The 23672-nt window shown below is 35.3% G+C and overlaps 3 protein-coding genes across 7 annotated transcripts in view; all 3 read left to right on the top strand.

Moving 5' to 3' along the window:
• Positions 1-5676, top strand: part of rnf220b (ring finger protein 220b) — a gene marked incomplete at its 5' end in the record, with an annotated part of 32057 nt that extends 26381 nt beyond the window's left edge. Inside the window, 4 exons of the mRNA XM_081349174.1 lie at positions 758-836; positions 2901-3009; positions 4141-4215; positions 4366-5676. Of these exons, the coding sequence (XP_081205300.1) occupies positions 758-836; positions 2901-3009; positions 4141-4215; positions 4366-4437 (335 nt within the window). The 3' untranslated portion in view covers positions 4438-5676. The remainder of the gene's footprint in view (positions 1-757; positions 837-2900; positions 3010-4140; positions 4216-4365) is intronic.
• Positions 5677-8997: 3321 nt separating this feature from the next.
• On the top strand, positions 8998-12495 carry guk1b (guanylate kinase 1b; the record flags this gene model as incomplete). Its single annotated transcript, XM_081348589.1, has 8 exons — positions 8998-9109; positions 9211-9252; positions 9492-9569; positions 11688-11784; positions 11882-12020; positions 12104-12188; positions 12268-12353; positions 12463-12495. The coding sequence occupies 8 exons, from the start codon at positions 8998-9000 to the stop codon at positions 12493-12495; spliced, it is 672 nt and encodes a 223-aa protein (XP_081204715.1).
• Positions 12496-18421: 5926 nt separating this feature from the next.
• armh1 (armadillo like helical domain containing 1) lies at positions 18422-23651 on the top strand. Of its 5 annotated transcripts, none has more exons than XM_081348811.1 (12): positions 18422-18475; positions 19115-19339; positions 19441-19509; positions 19776-19942; positions 20286-20482; positions 21460-21544; positions 21629-21745; positions 22107-22173; positions 22291-22420; positions 22602-22679; positions 23299-23380; positions 23515-23641. In XM_081348811.1, the coding sequence occupies exons 2-12, from the start codon at positions 19134-19136 to the stop codon at positions 23541-23543; spliced, it is 1227 nt and encodes a 408-aa protein (XP_081204937.1). In that variant the 5' UTR covers positions 18422-18475; positions 19115-19133; the 3' UTR covers positions 23544-23641. The 5 variants fall into 5 exon arrangements, with proteins under 5 accessions (XP_081204937.1, XP_081204938.1, XP_081204940.1 ...); XM_081348812.1 differs by having other exon boundaries at positions 18469-18534; XM_081348810.1 differs by having other exon boundaries at positions 18475-18534; positions 22101-22173; positions 23515-23651.
• Positions 23652-23672: the final 21 nt, after the last annotated feature.

The following is a 23672-nucleotide window of genomic DNA, read 5'->3' as shown; positions in this document are numbered from 1 at the left end:
ATTATACTGTTACACATGCATTTTCTTTCTCAACTTTTTACGTTCACTTAAAACATAACTGACTGTGTTTACATAAATACTAGCCAAGACCAGCATTTTGTCATAATTGTGTGTGTATTTGACTGTTTAAGTGGAATAAGCAGCGAAAAAGAACTCAATTTAGTACTGAGTGAGAGGTGGCTTTATGTGCGCACACTTTGAGTGTGAGCACAAAATCTGCAGGAATGAGTACAATTATACGTGCAATCCCACGCTGAAATTCAAGACCAACACCAACAATATTCATCCGGAGCAAATTAAATGAGTGAGTGAGGGGAGGCGGGTTTGTATGTCAACTCGCTGTCCGAGAGAAGAGAGAGCAAGAAAGCCAGCTGGTATTGTGTATCTATTCTGCGGAAAATGAGTATTGGAAGAGTTTGAGATATTTTAGTATCAATATGTAATCGAAAAATCTATATTTTTGACAACACTACATTGCACTTAGTTTATTATTCCAGATGCCTATTTAAAAGACTACAATTGAAAAATGTATATATGATATGTAAAATTCAAGCCGCCAAAGTGGCTAGTAGGAATTACTGCATTACACGCCAATGCAGGGGTTACTGTCAAGCCCTGTTAAATACAGTGTATATATATATATATATATATATATATATATATATATATATATATATATATATATATAATAGTGCCAATAAAAAGAAGCTATATATATTGCATAAATGAAATAAACAATGGTGTTCCCTGTCTGCAGAAGATCCAACTACGAGTAGTGTGGACAACAATACAAGCACAACATCTCCAAGAACCTGCAAGAACAGCGAGTTAGAGGTGTAAGTGTACCTTAAAATCTGCATGAAATGAAAATTCATTGTATCTATTTTTTAAATGCATGTTATACATCTTATTGTGAACTAAGGTCTTTTAATAGGTCTTCCAAGAACCAAGTCCCCACCCTACATTTTTTTTCTTTTTCGATAATCCGTTTCACACAGATGTATGTCACACTCACAAAAAACTGTCTACTTCAGTTTCATCGCAACTTTAATGTACACTTTAAAATGCTATATTTGAGTATACATCATACAATTTTGCTCATTACAGAACACATTAGCAAAGCTATTAAAATGGAGTTTGAAACCAATCCTAATTGATTGAATTGGTATACAAACACTGTTGGAGCTATGGCGTAGTGGTTTGTGCACATAGGTTATGATTCAAGTGCATCCATCCACTCTCCTCCATCCTCCTCTCTCCCAGCCTCTCCAACATCCATGTCATTTTCTTGGAAGAGATCTCTGCTGGATCATGATACAGCACTTCTTAAATCCTGTTGGGAAAAGAGATTTGAACTTTTTTCTGTGTGCACTGGAACAGATTTTTATACATTACTAATCGTGCAACTGAGGTCAAGTTTGCTCATGGAAGGAAGGGACACATGAGGAATTACACATGGTTGACCCATTCAATAGAGTCTCACAAATCAGTTCTTTCTCAGCGGGGTCACATAATGGCGAGTCCACTGAAGCATGTTTGACTTGCGTTTCGGAGTGAATCATTAATCAGCTTGATTGATCCATTTATCAGTCGAGGAGTGTCAGATTGCAGGGAAACTATGAAATACTTTTTAATGATTCTAAATGTATTATGTGGCTGTGATTTGTATATATATTTGCATGTTCACCCACAGGTTAGAGATGTTGCTGCATCATCACTATTAAAATAACAAGGCCTCTCTCTCTCTCTCTCTCTCTCTCTCTCTCTCTCTCTCTCTCTCTCTCTCTCTCTCTCTCTCTCTCTCTCTCTCTCTCTCTCACACACACACACACTATTATATTTATTATATTATATTAAATTATTTATAGGCCTATTGTATATTCCATTGTTCCTCATGAATGGCTAGCTACATTTATTCTTAGTTGAAATAAATAAATATCTATCTATTTGTCTATCTAGAATCTATACAGTATATATATATATAGTCTGTACTTCTGTAGATTTCTGGTTTGCAGCATGTTTTTGTACCTGATCCGTCACCACTATCCAATAGGTATTTAGCCTGAGGACGAGAGCAGTTATTTCATATTTCCACCAGACAGCTACAAGAGGAAAAAACAGCATTCATTATGCTTATATTTGGCGGCTATTACATGAGGCATTTTTGATGGATCACTTAAACCCCCTGCTGTCATAGTTCAATTCCTGGGAGCTGATTAAATGGGGATGCGTTGGCCAGGATGTTCCTACCGGGGATTAGGGGGCTCTGAGCGAGTGTTATTTAATTGTGGGGAAGTGGAAACACTCGAGTGAGGAAGGGTTAGTGAGGCGGGAAGGAGGACCGTTCCTGACAAATGACAGCGCGCCGCGGGGCGCTTGCAGCCCGGCCCTGTGTGGACACGCTAATAAAGCAATTACACTGAGACAATGTTTGCACACTGCGTTGACATGTCTGTCCCTCACCTGCTGTGCCGCTACAAGGGGGCATCTTATGCTTTTTGTGTCCACACCAACTTATATAATAGTAAACTGTACTTATATAATAGGTCTACAAGTTACCGTACTACAAATTTCTGTTGTTTTTGTTTTTACTTGAGTCATTCTTTCTTTTCATTCTAACCAATCAAATTTGGCTAACATTTATTTGAACATACACATATGCAGTGTACGCTCTTCATATTTCACTGTCCGATGTGGCAATACAATCTAGAGAAGCGCACACTCGTGTATTACAATGTTGAATTTGCTTCTTAATGCTCCTCATTTAATGATGCAATCTGTCTTCTGATTAGCGTTCATGTGTAATTTAGAATTCATAACGTGGCCTTCAGCGACAAAGCCCTCAGCACGCTGTGACTCTCTAATCAATCTCTGATGGATTTGTTCTTTGTTTCGTTTAGCTTATCGGATGACCCCTCCCTCAGTACGCTGGAGGCCCTGAAAACACGGATCAGAGATCTAGAGAAGCAGTTCACACGAGGGGACAGATTCAAGTGTCTCATCTGCATGGTAAGTTTGAGCTTGCTGTTTACACATTTATTCAAAAAGGACTAAAAACATAGTAATAACTAATTACAGATAAATGTTAATTATATGTATACTTTATATTAATTATTTAAACACTACGGTTCATAAGTTGGCGGTTGTTAAACATTTCTGTCAGGACCACTATGGTCAAATACGATTGACAATTAGCAGTTTGGATTGGCGGTATGGTTCTGTTCTGGGGAAGAAATCCCTGCACATCCATGCAGCCTAGCATGGATAAGAGCAGGGAGAGCAGCAATAACCCTACTTAGGGTAAACAGAACAGAACTAACATGAATGTATTGCAGATTATGTCCATATTTTAATGTACAACATAATTCGAGAATTTAGTCTGATTCAAGAGGAATCAGAATGCCAAATCCTGACTGACGATAGGAGGAGCTGGGGATGTAGAAGGGTAATTAGCTCCTGAGAAACACAATAGCTGTTGATAATACTGAAGGAGCTTATATATGGTTGCTGTGATAGACGTCGTACTGTATTCCTATAGGTAGACTAATGCGAGCTTGACTAACGTGACTTGCCAGAACTGATGCGATACGCTTGATTTTTGTTTTTTTATGCTCACCAAGGAAGCATTTATTTTTACCAAAAATACAGTAAAAACAGTAATATTGGGAAATAGTATTACAATTAAAAATAACTGTTTCCTTTTTTATATATTTTAAAATTGTTTTTAATCCTGCAATTTTTGCAGTCTTCAGTGTCACATGATCCTACAGAAATCATTTTTTATTATCTAAAGAAACATTTTTTATTATCAATGTTGAAAGCATTATGCTGCTTAATATTTTTGTGGAAACTGTGAAACTTTTTTTCAGGATTCTTTGTAAATGTCTCTACTGTCCCTTGCTGAACAAAAGTGTTAATTAATATTTACTATTACTGACCCCCAAACTCTTAAACAGTAGTGTTAGAGTTTGTGTGTGTGTGTGTATATAATTAAAAAGATATACAGTACTGTTCAAAATTAAGACAGCTCTTTTATTACGCTAATTAAATGTATATAATAATATAACTTGAGATTAGGCTGATGTAGGTTACATTTGTCTTATTTATGTATAAATATATATTTTTCTCTCATTTTTTCAGGACTCCTACACTGTACCTCTGACCTCCATCCAGTGCTGGCATGTCCACTGTGAGGAATGCTGGCTTCGCACCCTGGTGAGATACACAACTGTACTTACAAAATATACACATACTGTACAAACGATTTTCAGCACAACCACATGACTTGAACAAGTGAACCCTGTGTGTCAGTATCAGTTGTTTTTTGATTGTTAAATTATCTTCATTGGTCCCTCTTTCTCGCAGGGAGCAAAGAAACTTTGTCCACAGTGCAACACTATCACCTCACCCGGGGACCTGAGACGAGTGTATTTATGAAGAGTTATAGCTGTCCTGTCATCTGCCTGTTTGCACTCTACTCAAACGGATCACTTTTACTGAGAAGAACCTTTCTGGGCCCATGCAAAACTTAGAGTACGTCTTGCCCAAAAGAATCATTTAAAAAGTTCCTGTCGGAACGCAACCCGGTTACATAAGGACCACTGTGTTCATTTCTTGATGAAGTATAAATCTCCACAAATATTGTGCTGTAACAATATTGTAAGGACAGTAAAACTGATCACAAAAAGTTGTTTTTATGTACAAAACCTTGTTTTATAAAATATTGTTAAGTTATTCTCATAGAGCAATCTGTCCTATAGTTTTGTGAATGTTTACACTGAAGAACTCTTTTCTAATTTGGATCTAGCAGTGTTGATATATTCAAAATGGTGAACAGTTAACATGAATCATTCATAAACTGTGTTTTGTGTAGAATGTGCAAAAGAGCAATGAATCTTGTACATTTATTATCCATAGTTATGTAACTGTAATTTAATAGTGAATGGGATCTTTTAAATATGGTTTAAGATAAATGATCATTTTAGCTGATACACGTGATATAGTGTAATAGTTTATTTCATGCATTTAAAAAACATTATTGTGTAAAATCTCAAAGACAAGGCACTGAACATGATGCAAAATTACAAAGCCATGGATAAATAAAAATCATTTTTACTACAAGGTTCGGCAATAGATATTCTGAGTTAAGTTAGTTCCCTGTATACTTTCAAAATTTTCTCTTGTTCTTCAACTTTGATCTAAGACGCCATGTAGATGTAATTGTCTACATTCATGTAATGAACTACACTGATATTTGTATTGATATATATCGTACTGTATGTACAGCAGAGTTGCATCAAGGAGCTTCCCTCCCTTAGTAGGTGTTGAGTTGATTCCTAATGCAGTATATGGACGTTGAGGTTGATCTCTGCTTATCCTTCACTCCTCCCAACTGCCAAGCAGAATAAAGGTCTCCTGACACTGAGTCACTATAGGCTATGACATTAGTACTCAAGGAACTCATATCAGAACTAACAGAAAAAGAGTTTCCTTTGTGGTATTTTAGCAATAGTTTTGTTACTAGACTCTCTAGTCAAGATACAACAGGTAACTGAAAGATCGTAAAGCACTTTTTTGATAGAACTTAAATAGAATGAAACACAAAACCAGCTTTGTTTTACGATTATGTATTTTGTACAGACTCATCTGTTTTTCTTTGACAAATAAACTAAAGTTATTGTCTAACAAATGTCATTGCTGTGCCCTAAAATGGTTTTCAACATGTCAGACATGAGTCAGCACTATCACTGGACCTAATGACAGCATTTGGCAGATGCTTTTATTCAAAGCTATAGTACTCACATTGCATTATTATCTATACATTTGATCAGTTAATGCATATCAAAGCCATTGTGGCATTTCCTGCACTGTTAGATACACTATAGTAACCTCAGCATTTCCTCTTGCCCTTCAGTCTATTTATCGCATCACAAGTATCTTACCACCTGGCCAGTTCGTTATAGACATTCTTAAAGATGCCTTTAATGAATGACCTCATAAAAGGATGTCTGGCTGATGTCCTGACATATCTCTAATTAGCAGGAGTATACGGACACTCATGTGGATTTAGGTTAGCATTGGATTAGCCCAGCCATGTGTCTAATGCAAAGGAAGTTACATTCTGCACCACTCTTACAGTGTATTGTATCAAAACTCCCTAATGAGACAAAACACACACAAGTTTATACTTCCGGTCCCAGCGACACTAACTAATGAAATGATTTTCAGACGTTTTGCAAGGAATATCTTAGAACAGAGAGCAGAAATAGCATGACTACTAATGTGCAGCCATTAGGGAGGAGATTTATGGAGAAATATGCGACTTTATATGACTGTCAACTGCGTGGAAAGCCTTAATCTATTTCTTAAATAATATTTGTAGTTGTCTATGCATTGTATTATATTATGGATAGTTTAATATCAATATTTATAGAATATTAATAATAATTTAACATTGCATTTTGTGTCTTTCAGTTTGATAGATCAGATTATTTTTTAAATTCCATATTGTCTTGAAAATATAAGCACACTAAATATTTCTCAGGCTGTGTGTTAATATAGGCACACAGGATTTGACAAAAATCTTTTGAACATTTTCGCCATTATTGCTCAGGAAAAACAAGTGATTAATAAACTATTAAAGGCTTTTCAAAGTTTAGTATGATTAGTAACCCGCTATCATTGTCATAACAACAGATACACAAGACCTGCGATTTGATTGGCTGAGAGTCAACGGAGGAGGTGGTAATTGTAGCTGGCAGTAAGCTGTGTTACTCAGTTAGAAACACTCACTTACATAGTCACTTCACCTTCTAAACTACACAGACAAGGTAAGAACAGGTTTTTTGTTTTTTTGTTTTTTTGGTGTTAAAAAATTTAGAGGTCAAAATGTATGGTTTATTGTGATGTAAATTAAGGTATTAAAAATGCATGAAATATGTTTAATCTGAAAAGAATTACCAGACACACACATGTACTGGAACTTTTCTTTGTTCATTTATTTTATTTGCTATTCTTTTATATATAATATGTTTTATTATTTGATTTGCAAAAATTAAAAGCATATTCATTTGTATTCATACATTAGTCAAAATATCAAGTCTCAAGGAGGTCCATAACAGGGATTTTTGATAGAATAAACAGAGAGCAGTCAACGTGAGAATCGCTTGGAGACAACTGTATGTTTATTTAGCGTTTTCCCAGATCAGATTGTGTGTCCAGTTGGTTTGTTTAGTCTCCTACAGAGTTGCTAAAAAATGGACCGGACATGATTCAGACATTGAAGAAAACATTGAGACAGGCATCAGGTCACTGGGCCTTTGTCGTTTGGCTTATGCTGGGTAATCCTCTTCATTGGCCTAACCTGACTTCATTAAGACATTTTCATGGTACTTGACATTAACATGTAAATCCTTTGCTATTATCTAAATCATGTAAATACTTAGCAAAATTGCATTAAAGACACATTATTTTTTTAAATATAGGTTTTTTATCTGTTTTGAGCTGCCCAGAGCATCAACAAATTTGACATTTTTAAAGTTACGTTAAATACGGACTTACATGCTTCCATTCTGCTTTATAAACTATGCTAAAAAAAGAAAGAAAAAAAGATATAATAATATTTCTTTGAAAATTGGGAAATTGTCTTGTTCTGTTTTTCTTCATCTGTCCTGCTCTCCATTACAAGGCCCAGTCCACTGACCTTAAAACAGAATCACTAATCACTCGGATCAGTGGATTAGTTCCTGAGCTTCTCTGTTGGAGAGACGCAGCCGTGCAATAAGCTCAGTGTCTGTCCATGTCAGCTTCTCTAGCTTACAGCACTCTCTCTCTCTCTATTGGGCACCAAGAAAAAAGCGTCCTGCTTGACCTAATCCATGTTCAATATGGAAGGTTTTTGGGTTTTTTTTGGGATGTGATTTAATAATAAAGATTTTGATATACGTTTTAAGTATAAATTACTCTTAAATACATCTTTTATAGCACTAAATGTCAGATTGCAGCATGCTACAGTATATCTCTAAAACTATTATTGAATTTCGATAATTTCATAGTCATATGCACAGCGCAAAATCCTCATTGCAAGTGAACCCATATTTAATGTATTCTATTTCCAAATGTAAACATTTACTTGCTTAGGTTTTTGGTAATGAAGACATGTCACGCAACCTGTCCAAATCTAATTTGGCTGCTTGGTATAGTGACAGATGGAGTGCTGACGAAATACAGTAGAGTTCGCCAAATACTGTATAGAGTCTGATTGGACGAATGTCTTTTGATGTCAAAAGATATGGGAAGTATTTCACCTCAGTTGTAAAAGTTGATATGCCTTTTTATTTTTCTGTCCTGTTTATGTAATATTGATAGCATTTGTTTGCATTTAATCACGCTACCATTCAAAAGTTTGGGGTCAGTAAGATTTTTTATTATTTATTAAGTTTAAGTTTAAATATAATGTATAATATTACAATATTCTTCTGTTTCAAATAAATGCTGTTCTTTTGAACTTTCTAATCATCAAAGAATCTTGAAATATTAATATCTGGGTTTCCACAAAAATATTAAGCTGTTTTCAACATTGATAAAAATAAGAAATGTTTCTTATTAACCAACTCAGCAAATTAGAATGATTTCTGAAGAATCGTGTGACACTGAAGACTGGAGTAAGACTGGTTGCCATCACAGGAATAAATTACATATTATATATATATGAAATATTTTATTTTGTAATAATATTTCACAATATTTGATCAAATAAATGCAGCCTTGATGAGCATATTTCATATTTCTTGGAGAGACTTATTTACATTTACTTTTTTTTAATGTGTATAAAACATTTAAAAGTTTCTCCATAACCCTAGAACAGACTTGCGACTGTGTTGTGTATTTACTGACCAAAAATCAAGTCAGTGAAAGTTCAGCATACAGTAAGTGGTTTAAAACCAACATGTCACATGCACACAACACATGCATCTGTTTTGATTCTCTCGCAGAGAAATGTCAGGACCCAGGCCTGTAGTTCTGAGCGGTCCATCAGGAGCTGGGAAAAGCACCCTGTTGAAGAGACTCATGAAGGAATATGAAGGGGTTTTTGGATTCAGCGTCTCTCGTATGTATCAGCATTACAGACAGATTATAGACATCGAAAGACAAGACGCCAAAAATTCTGAATGAATAGTTTGATAACTTGAACTCCCTTTTTTTCCGCAGACACCACCAGAAATCCTCGGCCAGGAGAGGAAGATGGAAAAGGTAGGGCAGGAATAATTGAAAGGCTTGCTTTATCAGTGAAACAAAAAGCCCCCCCCCCCACCCCCCATCCCTAAATTCCCATTCAATTGGAAAGGTCCTCTACCCAAAACTGTCTTTCTCACACTCCTTTGCTGCTTCTTACTCCCAAGTGAACTGTTTACATTCATTTCCAAACGTATCGCCACAGGGGTAAATTTCTCTTTTTATTCCCCAATGTGCCTTTGTTGTTTTCTCTATAGGGCTGAATTGTCTCCCAATGCTTCTGGGGGCTACATTACTTCCTGTAGCAGACATCCTATCCTCTGTGTCATCTGAAGGTGTAGATTTGGTTTGCATTATTGGACGTAATTAGTTATCTCTGATTATTCACATATTTAATGTGATGAGAGAGTAATGGGGGTTACTTTCATCTTTCTCAAATCTAAAACTTTGGAAGTCATTTATATTTTAGGCCAAAATGACAGCTATGATTGTTAACATCACATGAATGCCAGTGTGCACTTTGGAGTAAAAAGCCTTTGAAAATAGCCCCCTGTGTTCCCTAGTGGTTTTCCATGTGATGTGAACTATGACATCACTTCCCCACACACACCCAGAGACAAATCATTAGCATCACAACAACAGAACTTTAAAATTCATTTTTGGGACAGTCGAACAAGTCTAATTGGTAGCCTGGGAAAAAAAATATAGGTCTATGCAAGGAAATAATCAACAATATGTATAGCCAATTTAAATCTGTTATAGGTCACTTGGGCAAACTCTGCTTATTTATTTTAATGCAGATAACTTCCCCAGCTATCAGGGAAAATTCGAGTAAGTAAGGTTAATAGAATATTCTTTCAAAGTTATCTGGTCTTTAATAATGTTAACACAAAAACGTATTTTTTTTTCTGAAACGTTTTAGTTGGACGTTCATCTAACATTTTTTTAATTGTTACTTGTTTCAGAATGTACAAAGAACATTCAAAAGGAACATTAACGTTTCATTAACGTTTTCATTACTTATAATGAACATTACCAAAGCATTCTTAGTAGGCCCTACTTATTTTTGTTAGCTGGGTCAAAGGATAGACTGAAAAACAACAGATGAAAAATAGCTTAATTAAAAATATATTTGAGACTTTAAGGTGGAACGGAGATTTTTATGCAACTAACCAACCATTGCTGTTTTTATTTTTTGTCATTCTGATGATGTTTTTCCACAGACACATGTTGTTATGCTAATGGACAGTGCAGTGCTGCCATGGATGATGTCAGTGTTTTGCCCTCCTGTAGCTGTGAATTATTTGTCTTGTGTTGTTGTTGTCTGCAGAATCATTACCGTCCCGCTTTAGATCCCGTCTGATGTGCTGTAGTGGAGTTAAACCATCCGAATGGTACGAATCCAGCAAAATGCAGCACTAGAGCTTTCTCATGGGCTTTACGTGAAGGATTTTGTGTGTGTGTTTGTGATTATAAATTATAAGGGAAACCAACTATTATTGTATTTCTATAAGTTTTACGGTAACACTTCAGAATAATGGTCTGTCATTAATAAGTAACTATGAAGGAAGTAATATAAAACTAATGACTATTAACTAAAATGGAAACAAGCTAATCATTAAGTAATATCGAATTTAGGAGATAGTTCCTTAATAAATAATTACCGAATGAGATTGGCATCATTAAGAACTAATAGGTAATCACTAATGAATTACTAATCACAACATTAATGTGTCTGAGATGCTAGCAATTGTCTTCTTTTACTCTCAACATGGTCTTTAAAATAACGGTCCAGATCACTAGTAGTTCCTGCACTAACACTTGAGTAATTTTCAGTGTAAAAATTATGACTGATTACGTCTCAGACACACAATAATGTTCTTAATAATTTGTCAGTTAGTTAAAAGTTATTATTGAGGCTAATCTCATTAAGTAATTATTGATTAGGCCTACCTAATAAGGAACTAAATTTGAAATTAAGCTTGTTTCTATATTAGTTAATAGTAGTAGCTGAACTGTTAATGTATTGCTACTCATTAGTCCTGCAATACTGCCTGCATTAATGACAGACCATTATTCTAAAGTGTTACCAGTTTTACTCTCACCATTTTGTAAGATAAACAGAACGGAGATTCTGAAATAAACATTTGTCGCCCCCTGCTGACCATTATAGAATATTGTTGTTTAGCTGTGAAAAGACTTTAGATTTGTCCGTTTTACTTCATCTAAAAATGTATAATTTAGTCACCCTCTGAAAGTTATTTCTTCCAAATATTTATTTTAATAGTTTGCTAGTACTTGATAATTTAGAATAGCCTATGTCAAATAAAACTTTCAGGTCATTTGATAAACTATCAAATGACTGACTGACGATGCTCTAAGTGCATTTTATTATCAGTCATAATTTGGTTGGTTTTACAATTAATCTTCACTTATTTCTGTCCTCAACCCAGATTACCACTTTGTCACCAGAGAGAACATGCAAGAGGGAATCGACAAGGGCGAGTTCATTGAGAATGCAGAGTTTTCTGGGAATATGTATGGAACCAGGTAGACTACATTTTCTCTGGGAAATCTGATCCTTGTGTTGTTCATAACAACAAAACAATTAAATGTAATTGCTCATCAAATGTACCGTCACTTGCAGCAAATCATCCATAGAGGACGTTCAGGCACAAAACCTCATCTGCATCTTGGATGTTGACATACAAGGAGTACAAAACATCAAGAAGACTGATCTAAACCCCATTTATATCTCCATTCAGCCTCCTTCAATGGAGATCCTGGTGAGTTGATAATATATCTCAGTTTTATACAGCTTTTAAATGGTCATAAAATACAGGAAGATTTAGAGTATATTTGTGTACAGGAAAAGCGTCTGAGGGACAGACAAACCGAGACAGAGGACAGTCTACAGAAGCGTCTGGAGGCCGCGAGGATTGACATGGAGCTCAGTAAGTGACACTCTCAGTAAATCAGTTGTGCTTGAGAGAAGACATTTATTCCCTTCCCTTGTCATTTTCTCCTTTGAAGGTAAGGAACCTGGAGTTTTCGATATTGTAATCATTAATGATGACCTGGAAGGAGCCTATGAGAAGCTCAAAAGTGTTCTTGTTGAGGTAAAATTATTTCATCTCTGTAAAAAGATTGTGTTGACAATGACATGCATCATTTTTATTCATTTAATAAATAAATAAACAATGAGTTGTTGTCATTTTTTTCCAACAGGAAATTCAGAAGGTGCAAGATGCCAAGAAATAGGAAAGGATAGACGGGACTTTTTACCTTTTTGCCCGTCAACACAGGACATGAAGCCTTTTTTTCCAGCCTTGTACGGTGCAATTATAGTGTTGGTTCTCATGTTGGACTCTAAAAAGTCGATTGACGTTAAGGGTTAAACATCTCAGTCTCAGTTGAGGACTCATCTCTATAAACTCTCCCAAGAGCATGTGTGCACCTTGTATAACGGAGGGAGAAAACTGTATGGTAACCGAAAATGAGTTGAGTAAGCGTATTGATGACAATAGTTTGTTTATCATCAGAATGTTAGTTCTATAATAGAAAAATGATTGTTTTTCAATGTGATTTTTGTAGAGAGCTAAACTACAGCATGTTTGACTCTCAGGTAACCGGTTTAAATGTAGCCTATTCTGTTGAATGGTTAGTTTGAGTTGCACCTCCATGTTTATAAATTTGTGTTGAATAAAAAATTATGTCATTTTTGGTTTAGCTAAAATAAAATATAATAAAATAAAACTAAAACTACATTTAAACATTTCTCCATTATCTTTTTTTTCCTTATTCTCGTTTCCCCTCTGATTCATCTCAAAGAGAACTAATTCACTCTACTTCACGTAAAAGAGAAATAAGAAATAAAGTAAATCTCTTCAGTGATTCTGTTATATACCCAGGGGGCAAAGGGGGTTTAGCAGACATGGGCTGCTGTAAAAGGTTGTCATATAAAAATGAAATCTATGATGTCTGAGGATCACAACCTGGGTGGCCAACCCGGTCAACAAGCTGCTGGAAACTTGTAATTAGGGTCAAAACAATGTTACCTCAAATTCGGCTTTAACTCCCAGAATCACCCAAACATGCTAAAACGGTTTAATTATATTCATGAATCGTGAGCCATATCTCCCTGATACTTTATGCTAGAAACAAACTGAGCACACCTTTAGAAAGAGTGGAAGATAAGCTTTCATCTGATGCCTTGATTGTACATGTAATTAGAATGTAAGAGTTAACAATGCCTCTTAATTCATAGGTAGGCAAAAAAAAAAAAAAAAAAATATTGAACATTCCATTTGTAATCGGTAGCATTCTTTTCCCTTTGTTGTTGTTACAATAAACAAATTACCATGTAAAGTTAACTTTTACTGGATGAAATCATATTTTGATTTTTTTTTACTAACCAGACAGTCCTCATGGCCCATAACACATTTAGAGGGAATTCAATTTCAAGCCTATAATAGCCTGTCAATTCAAACAAGATCCAAGAAAGAAGTTTACCATTAACTTGTGTTAATTGTATACTGCTCTGTTTCTGTATGTACAGTATATCGTTTGCATATTTATGCAATATCAATTATTTGTATTGCAATGTCTATTTCTAATATTCTTTCACAAGTGGGATAGCTTTATTTATTCTATTAAAATAAAAAAAGGGATTTGAGGATTTTGGGTTAGGCTGGTTAGTGTTCAATCCTGGTGTTTGGAGTGTGAGACAAAGGTACTGACAACTAAATGCTGAAAGACTAAAACACACAGGAGTCATGTGTGGAGTAGGTTTAAAAGTATTTACTGATTAAAACTGTTACATTAAGTAGCAATTTGTACCAAAAAAAAAAAAAAAAAAAAACGAAACAGACAAACAGATTACAATTCAGGGTGACAACTAATTTCTGTAATAATGTTTATACAATTTGTTTAGCTGTTTCGGAATCACCGCTGCTGTCGCTGCTCTCTAGTGTTTCAGCATGCTGTGTCCTACTACATTTGGTTGCCAACCCCTAGCAACGGCATCCTATGTAGCATGGAGCAGTTCTTCTGACAACCTTTAACCAGAGATGGGCACAAATACATCAAAAAGTATTTAATTAAAATACAAGTAATTTGTAATTTGAAAATACAAAAATATATTTTTTACAGTCTTCTGTAGTGTAAGTGTGGCGTTAGGTACATGTAAGAGTCTAGAATATTGCAATATTATTGTTTAGTGCAGAAGATGCGCTTTTAACGTACATGTTGCCACATACTGTCATAATAAAATATAATTACGCATATAACACTATATTTGTATTATTTACACAAAAACTAGTTAACGCTGCTGTGAGGGTGTTTCTAATAGCGCGGCTGTGACAAAGTTGACAACTTTCTCTCTTCCGACTGCCATTATCTATTTTTTTACTCTTTTTGAAAGTTGTGAAAACACTGTTGTGGCCTTTTTCTTTTGCTATTTGAGCAAATTGGAACACAAAAATATATATTTAATGTAGTCTTTCATTCACTGCTATAGAAGTTAACCCAACTATGATGCCTTACACTTCTGAGAAACCCAGAAATGTGAACAGGGTCAATAGGATGTGTCACATCACGTGATTTACTTGCCAAAAACTGTGATAGGCAATTTGGTAGTCCTATTTGTATTTTATGTCTATGGTCCTAGGGATAGTTCACCCAAAAAGGAAAATTAGCCCATGATTTATTCACCCTGACGTCATCCTAGGTGTATATTACTTTCTTCTTTCAGAAGAATACAATCAGAGTTATATTAAAAAGTGTCGTGGCTTTTCCAAGCTTTATAATGACAGTCAATGGGTATATTTTTCATCAAAGTGCATCTATCCATCATAAAAGTGCATCTGTCCATCATAAAAGTGCATCTGTCCATCATAAAAGCATATCTATCCATCATAAAGTGCATCTATCCATCATAAAAGTACATCTATCCATCATAAAAGTGCATCTGTCCATCATAAAAGTGCATCTATCCATCATAAAAGTGCGTCTATCCATCATAAAAGTGCGTCTATCCATCATAAAAGTGCATCTATCCATCATAAAAGTGCATCTGTCCATCATAAAGGTGCATCTGTCCATCATAAAAGTGCATCTATCCATCATAAAAGTACATCTATCCATCATAAAAGTGCATCTATCCATCATAAAAGTGCATCTATCCATCATAAAAGTGCATCTATCCATCATAAAAGTGCATGTGTCAATCATAAAAGTGCATCTGTCCATCATAAAAGTGCACCTATCCATCATAAAAGTGCATCTATCCATCACAAAAGTGCATCTATCCATCATAAAAGTGCATCTATCCATCATAAAAGTGCATGTGTCAATCATAAAAGTGCGTCTACCCATCATAAAAGTGCATCTATCCATCATAAAAGTGTATCTGTCCATCATAAAAGTGCGTCTATCCATCATAAAAGTGCATCTATCCATCATAAAAGTGCATCTATCCATCATAAAAGTGCATCTGTCCATCATAAAAGTGCATCTGTCCATCATAAAAGCAAATCTATCCATCATAAAAGTGCATGTGTCCATCATAAAAGTGCATCTATCTATCATAAAAGAGTGTCTATCCATCATAGATGTACTTTTATGCATGGATAGATGCACTTTTATGATGGATAGACGCACTTTTATGATGGATAGACGCACTTTTATGATTGACACATGCACTTTTATGATGGAGAGATGCACTTTTATGATGGATAGATGTACTTTTATGATGGATAGATGCACTTTTATGATGGATAGACGCACTTTTATGATTGACACATGCACTTTTATGATGGATAGATGCACTTTTATGATGGATAGATGCACTTTTATGATGGATAGATGCACTTTTATGATGGATAGATGTACTTTTATGATGGATAGATGCACTTTTATGATGGACAGATGCACCTTTATGATGGACAGATGCACTTTTATGATGGATAGATGCACTTTTATGATGGATAGACGCACTTTTATGATGGATAGACGCACTTTTATGATGGATAGATGCACTTTTATGATGGACAGATGCACTTTTATGATGGATAGATGTACTTTTATGATGGATAGATGCACTTTATGATGGATAGATATGCTTTTATGATGGACAGATGCACTTTTATGATGGACAGATGCACTTTTATGATGGATAGATGCACTTTGATGAAAAATATACCCATTGACTGTCATTATAAAGCTTGGAAAAGCCACGACACTTTTTAATATAACTCTGATTGTATTCTTCTGAAAGAAGAAAGTAATATACACCTAGGATGACGTCAGGGTGAATAAATCATGGGCTAATTTTCCTTTTTGGGTGAACTATCCCTAGGACCATAGACATAAAATACAAATAGGACTACCAAATTGCCTATCACAGTTTTTGGCAAGTAAATCACGTGATGTGACACATCCTATTGACCCTGTTCACATTTCTGGGTTTCTCAGAAGTGTAAGGCATCATAGTTGGGTTAACTTCTATAGCAGTGAATGAAAGACTACATTAAATATATATTTTTGTGTTCCAATTTGCTCAAATAGCAAAAGAAAAAGGCCACAACAGTGTTTTCACAACTTTCAAAAAGAGTAAAAAAATAGATAATGGCAGTCGGAAGAGAGAAAGTTGTCAACTTTGTCACAGCCGCGCTATTAGAAACACCCTCACAGCAGCGTTAACTAGTTTTTGTGTAAATAATACAAATATAGTGTTATATGCGTAATTATATTTTATTATGACAGTATGTGGCAACATGTACGTTAAAAGCGCATCTTCTGCACTAAACAATAATATTGCAATATTCTAGACTCTTACATGTACCTAACGCCACACTTACACTACAGAAGACTGTAAAAAATATATTTTTGTATTTTCAAATTACAAATTACTTGTATTTTAATTAAATACTTTTTGATGTATTTGTGCCCATCTCTGGTTAAAGGTTGTCAGAAGAACTGCTCCATGCTACATAGGATGCCGTTGCTAGGGGTTGGCAACCAAATGTAGTAGGACACAGCATGCTGAAACACTAGAGAGCAGCGACAGCAGCGGTGATTCCGAAACAGCTAAACAAATTGTATAAACATTATTACAGAAATTAGTTGTCACCCTGAATTGTAATCTGTTTGTCTGTTTCGTTTTTTTTTTTTTTTTTTTTTGGTACAAATTGCTACTTAATGTAACAGTTTTAATCAGTAAATACTTTTAAACCTACTCCACACATGACTCCTGTGTGTTTTAGTCTTTCAGCATTTAGTTGTCAGTACCTTTGTCTCACACTCCAAACACCAGGATTGAACACTAACCAGCCTAACCCAAAATCCTCAAATCCCTTTTTTTATTTTAATAGAATAAATAAAGCTATCCCACTTGTGAAAGAATATTAGAAATAGACATTGCAATACAAATAATTGATATTGCATAAATATGCAAACGATATACTGTACATACAGAAACAGAGCAGTATACAATTAACACAAGTTAATGGTAAACTTCTTTCTTGGATCTTGTTTGAATTGACAGGCTATTATAGGCTTGAAATTGAATTCCCTCTAAATGTGTTATGGGCCATGAGGACTGTCTGGTTAGTAAAAAAAAATCAAAATATGATTTCATCCAGTAAAAGTTAACTTTACATGGTAATTTGTTTATTGTAACAACAACAAAGGGAAAAGAATGCTACCGATTACAAATGGAATGTTCAATATTTTTTTTTTTTTTTTTTTGCCTACCTATGAATTAAGAGGCATTGTTAACTCTTACATTCTAATTACATGTACAATCAAGGCATCAGATGAAAGCTTATCTTCCACTCTTTCTAAAGGTGTGCTCAGTTTGTTTCTAGCATAAAGTATCAGGGAGATATGGCTCACGATTCATGAATATAATTAAACCGTTTTAGCATGTTTGGGTGATTCTGGGAGTTAAAGCCGAATTTGAGGTAACATTGTTTTGACCCTAATTACAAGTTTCCAGCAGCTTGTTGACCGGGTTGGCCACCCAGGTTGTGATCCTCAGACATCGTAGATTTCATTTTTATATGACAACCTTTTACAGCAGCCCATGTCTGATTTCCTAAAAAACAGGTGTTTTGCCCCCTGGGTAATAAACATGAATTCACACCTCTTAACATTTTCACACCTCTGACCTCGAATGTTCCCAAACGGACACCGTAAACTTCAGCAACCATGGAAACCGCAAACATCTGCGGAAGTGAAGGTGAGTTTGGTTTTATCATGTCTATGGGTGTCATGGTGTTCCGAATGCGCTGTTACCTGGTAAACAAAACAGAAAACTGTTAAGATTTGTATACTAAAGTAAACGTTAACGAATTAAATTTTCTTTTTTTGAGTGTGCGTTACAGCAAATGGAAAACAACCACAATCCGACGAAAGCTGTTTTATTACCGTACACAAAACATTTAAATACTGACAAATTAATTACGTTCGCGTATTTCTGTTTATAATGGAGAAATTGACAATATGCGGTAACTGAGTTTTTGGTGTAATTCTTCGTTTAATGTCCGTTTTATGTTCAGACATTAAATGAGCTTATTTTAATAGACATTTTAGGCATAAATAATGTACAGGCTTCTTACACTGTGTTTTTGGGGGAGACTGGGGTTAGTTTTCACGAACACTAGGCCTAACGTTATCCCATAATACTTATTTTGGGGTAACTGTTATAGCCTTCAAGTTGGCGCATTTTTTTTATGTGTTGTGATTTTATTCATCTAAATCTATTAAATATAAGCTATCTAAAATGTATGTTCCAAATCTATTAATTATGATTTCCAAAAGTACAGTACAAATATGTTTATATGTTACATTAGCTCATGTTTTTCATCGTTCTCCGCAGTCTGTGAAATGCTTGAGTCATGTCTAGCAGTAAAGAGCAGACATCCATCAGTCAGGTGATGTGTTTCCTCCATGAGTGGGACCAGGGCAGTAAGACGGTGCGTAGTCGAATGCTGAGGAACTTTCTGGCCAAGAACACAGGAAAGACATGCCCTGAACTGGAGCTTGAGTTTGCTCAAGTTGCCAGCCTGTTCCTTGCTCGGCTCACTGCCTGGATTAGACTAACGTATCCACGCATATGGTCATGCATAACCCATCTGTGCTCCTGAATCTCAGACTAAAACTTTCAGTCATGCCATTTATGCATCCTTAATTTTTTTGGTCCAGCTACATGTTTGGATCGTGTCTAGACCTTCAGCTGAGAGCATTGGGGGTTTTCCTCTCTGCCAATAGCAGGTAAAAGACTAATATAATTTAAGTACTAGAGGATAAATATGCAAAGTAAAAAAAACACTAAAATCCTACAATAAACTCATCACTGTAACTTACACAATAAAAAGCTCAGCTTTAGCAGTAAAACTTCAAAACAAGAGAAAAATAATGCAGAATGTAATACAAAATGACAACTATTCAGTAAATAAAAGCAAATACACACGCACCAGAAAACAGAAACACTTTCTTTCCTAACATGGTATCCTTTTGTTTCATGTAATGATGATCAGTCATCAGTACATGATGGAGTTTCTGGAGGTGGGTGGAGTGCTGACCCTGCTTGAGATTCTCGGGCAAGACAAACTCAAAGAAGAGGATAAGACCGAGGCTCTTCACCTGCTCCAGATCATCGCCAACTCGGGCCAAAAATATAAAGAGCTTATCTGTGAAAGCTACGGTACTCACACTGCACAAACGCTCAACAAACTAACAATCAAAAAGCGAAACAGTTCTAGCTCATTTTTCATTCCTGACATTTTAAGGAATGAGAGTTTGCAGCATTTCCATAAAATATTGTGAGTTTGAAACCTTGCATGATCCAATCTGGATATGTTTTGAAGGTTGGGGATTTTGACAGGCAAGTTCTGAAAACTTTACACACACACACACACACACACACACACACACACACACACACACACACACACACACACACACACACACACACACACACACACACACACAGGCTTATTTTCTCTTAGCTATTTCAGCTCTCGCATCTGTTCTTCTCTGATTGACAGGTGTGAAGGCTGTAGCTGAATGTCTGGCCAAGTCTAAGACGGAGGGGACTCAGGGGACCGCCGCCGACCTGCTAGAGTCTTTGGCCCATGGAAACCCCAAATACCAGAATCAGGTGTACAAGGGCCTGATCGCCCTGCTGGCCTGCACCTTACCAAGAACACAGCAGCTTGTTTTACAGATTCTACGTATAGTTCAGGTACAGCAGTGTCGCAGGATGACAATCAACACCTGAGGAATTGTTTTAATTGTAAAAAAAAAAAAAAAAAAAGTACTATTGTATATTATGTATTTATAGTAGTGGCCAAAAGTGATGTCCAGAGGAGCTATTTGTAGAAGTTTGATTAAACCATTCAAATATGAGAAAAATATTTTATATTTTTTAGAATATTTGAGAAATGAGGGAAGAACATAACACTAAACAGGTTAAGGTATTTATCTGACAAAATTATTTAAAAAAAAAAAAAAGGCAAGCTATAGCTTTTATTTTACAATGCTGAAAAAAATGCATAGAAAAACAAAAAGCTCACAGGAAAAATCATACTGGTACATTGACTACAACATAATACGTTATTAATATTAATAATATACTCTCTTGTTTTTGCATGTCCGTAATTGACCACCTGGACATTTTTTTTTTGATGTTTCGTTGCGTTGTCAAAAATAAAACAATTGACTCCAAACACTAAGCAATATGCTTATAAAATCTTTAACACTTTTTAAAATAATATTGGAACAAAAGGTTAAGATGTCAATTTTCCTAGGCCATACATCACTTTTAGCCACTACTGTGTTTGTGTAACATTATCTTTTTTATTAAACATCAATATTTAAATGAACATTAATATGTGAAAAGTATACATTGTATGTGCTATTACTGATGACTATTTTACATCACTTATTAGCTTTTTTACAGCTCACTTAAATCATCCTGTCGTGCAACAAATTAATTTTTTAAAAGTACAAATTTGTCTTTATATTTTTTAAATATAAGAAATATTTTCTAAATATGTCTTACTAATAGTTTGATGAGCTCATGAAAACTGCATTTATGATAAATAATTATATACTGAAAGAACTAGAAAAATAAAATAGTTTTTAAATAGTTTTAGATCATATATATGGGATGTCATGCATGAAATGTCAGCATATCATTTTTGTTTTGTTTTTGTGCAGCCCATTATAAAAACAGCCCATCACAGCATAGTGGAACCCTTACTGAATCGGCTGAGGTCCCTGCATTTAGAAGTACAATATGAAGGTAGGTGTACATTTCAAATTTGGCAATGTTGTCTACCCTTCTGTGAAGCTCACTGTTTCATTTTCACTTTTATTTGACTTCCAGCCATAGAACTGATAACAGAGCTCATGCAATCAGAGGTTAGACCAGCTCTGCTCAGGGGTCTGGTGGCTTTTCTCAAACCAGCTAAAGAGAGAAACCCCAAACACAAGATTCTGGATGGTATGATGATCTGTTGCTCATTTTCTCTTAATTAAAGCAAGGCATGAAAGTTGTGTAACTGCTTGTTGAAAGTTGTTGTTTGCAACTGAAACTTGTTGTTCTCCAATAACAATACTGCTTTGAATTATGACCACATTGCAGCGTGGAGACATCATGAATTTAACCTCTCAATTGTTACCTTTTGGGCTTTGTAAATTTATTTGGAGCAGACGCAGATGAGATGAGAAACAAACATGGATTGTGTCTTGAATTAACATCTTTCACAGTTGTTGATTTGTCTGTCATGAGAGTCATAAATCTGAGAGTCCAGTGTTGTATTTGAGATTCAGCTGAAACAGTTTGAGTGTTTTGTTAGATACAGAAGTGGCCAAAATGACTGATTCGCTCCCTGTGCTCCTCCTGCAAGCAGCTTCTGCAAAAACCATCAGGTGAAATCAGTGACTTCAAACAATGGACACATTAAAGACATACAGCATGCAAAATATTATATGAGACATGCTGATCTGTGTGTTTATTACGTATGGTATATTGACACAATGTTACAGGATTCTGGCACAGAGAAGTGAGGAGATATCTAAAGAACTCCTCTCTCTCAGAGTGATCCATCACTTACTGTATGCAATGGGTAACCAGGAACATGCAGATGCCCAGAGACAAGCCAGCCTGGCTTTAGAGGTACAATTAAAACATCCACCCTCTCTCCCTCACTCACTGTCACTCTCAGTCACTCGCTCACTCTATGTCACTCACTCGCTCACTCACTCACTCACTCAATCACATATGTTCATTCTGCATCTGGCATAAGTAAATGCAGTATTGGGCAAGAAAACGATATTAATGTGTAATGTCTGTTTAGCATTTTGTCCGCATGTACCCAGTGGTGGAAGAGCATGTACGCAGAGCAATGGGCAGCACACTGTTTGAGTCTTTTATGGTGAGGTTATTTCCTGCTTTACTGTTTCACACACACATGCACACACACACACACACACACAGTTTTCTTTTTTTTATGGGGACATTCCAGTGACATAAGTAAGGGATAATCCACAGCTAGCTGTGCATCAAACAAGTGTAATGCACAACGTGGAGGCAAAGAACCACCCGACGTTAAGCTAGCCATGGATTATCCCGCTTATACCAAGGTCATTTGCCAACATTGACAACTTAAAGCTGTTATTGATGTTTTCAGCACAATATACACAATTGTGCGTGAACTTCAAAAAAAGCAGTGCATTCATATAAAATGGTGATTAAACTGGCTTGGAACTATCTATGCATTACATGGTTTGATTTCACACCTTCCAGTCAATCAGAATCAAGTATTTAGACAGACCACAGTATAATAATTTTTATACTATACAAACTGTACATTATATCCCCTAACCCTACCCCTAATCAACCTTCACTTTAAGCTTTCTGCATTTTTACATTCTCAAAAACATAATTTACTATGATTTATAAGCTGTTTTCCTCATGGAGAAATTGAAATATAAATATGCCGTTTTAACTTAAAAAACAGTCAGTATGTGTTTTTTTCTTCATATTGTTTACAGCACAATGCGGATGAACTGCATTTAAGCATGGATGATATTCAAGCTGACATTTTACGATCAAATAAATTAAACATTTCATGTGGTGAGTTGATAAATCTCAAGATCGAGAGAGAAAAGGCCAGATTGTATGTTTTTTTTTTTTTTTTTTTTTTAATTGACCATTGAAAATGATTGTGTATCACAATGTCCTTTCATTTTCCCCTTATTTTTCTGCAGTGCTTGAGGAACAGATTTCAGATTCTTGAACACTGCTTAAAACAAGCTTCGAAATAAGAACAAAATTATTTGTGATATTTTGTTGTTGATGATGGTGTATTTATACATAAAATAATAAAGTGGTCACAAAGATAGTGAACAGTCTTCTGTGTTTCTTT

Source organism: Scardinius erythrophthalmus (genome assembly GCF_964197995.2).
Source record: "Scardinius erythrophthalmus genome assembly, chromosome: 20".
NCBI classification, from domain to species: domain Eukaryota; kingdom Metazoa; phylum Chordata; class Actinopteri; order Cypriniformes; family Leuciscidae; genus Scardinius; species Scardinius erythrophthalmus.
The sequence above is the reverse complement of the archived record's forward strand: the minus strand, read 5'-3'. Positions and strand labels throughout refer to the sequence as shown.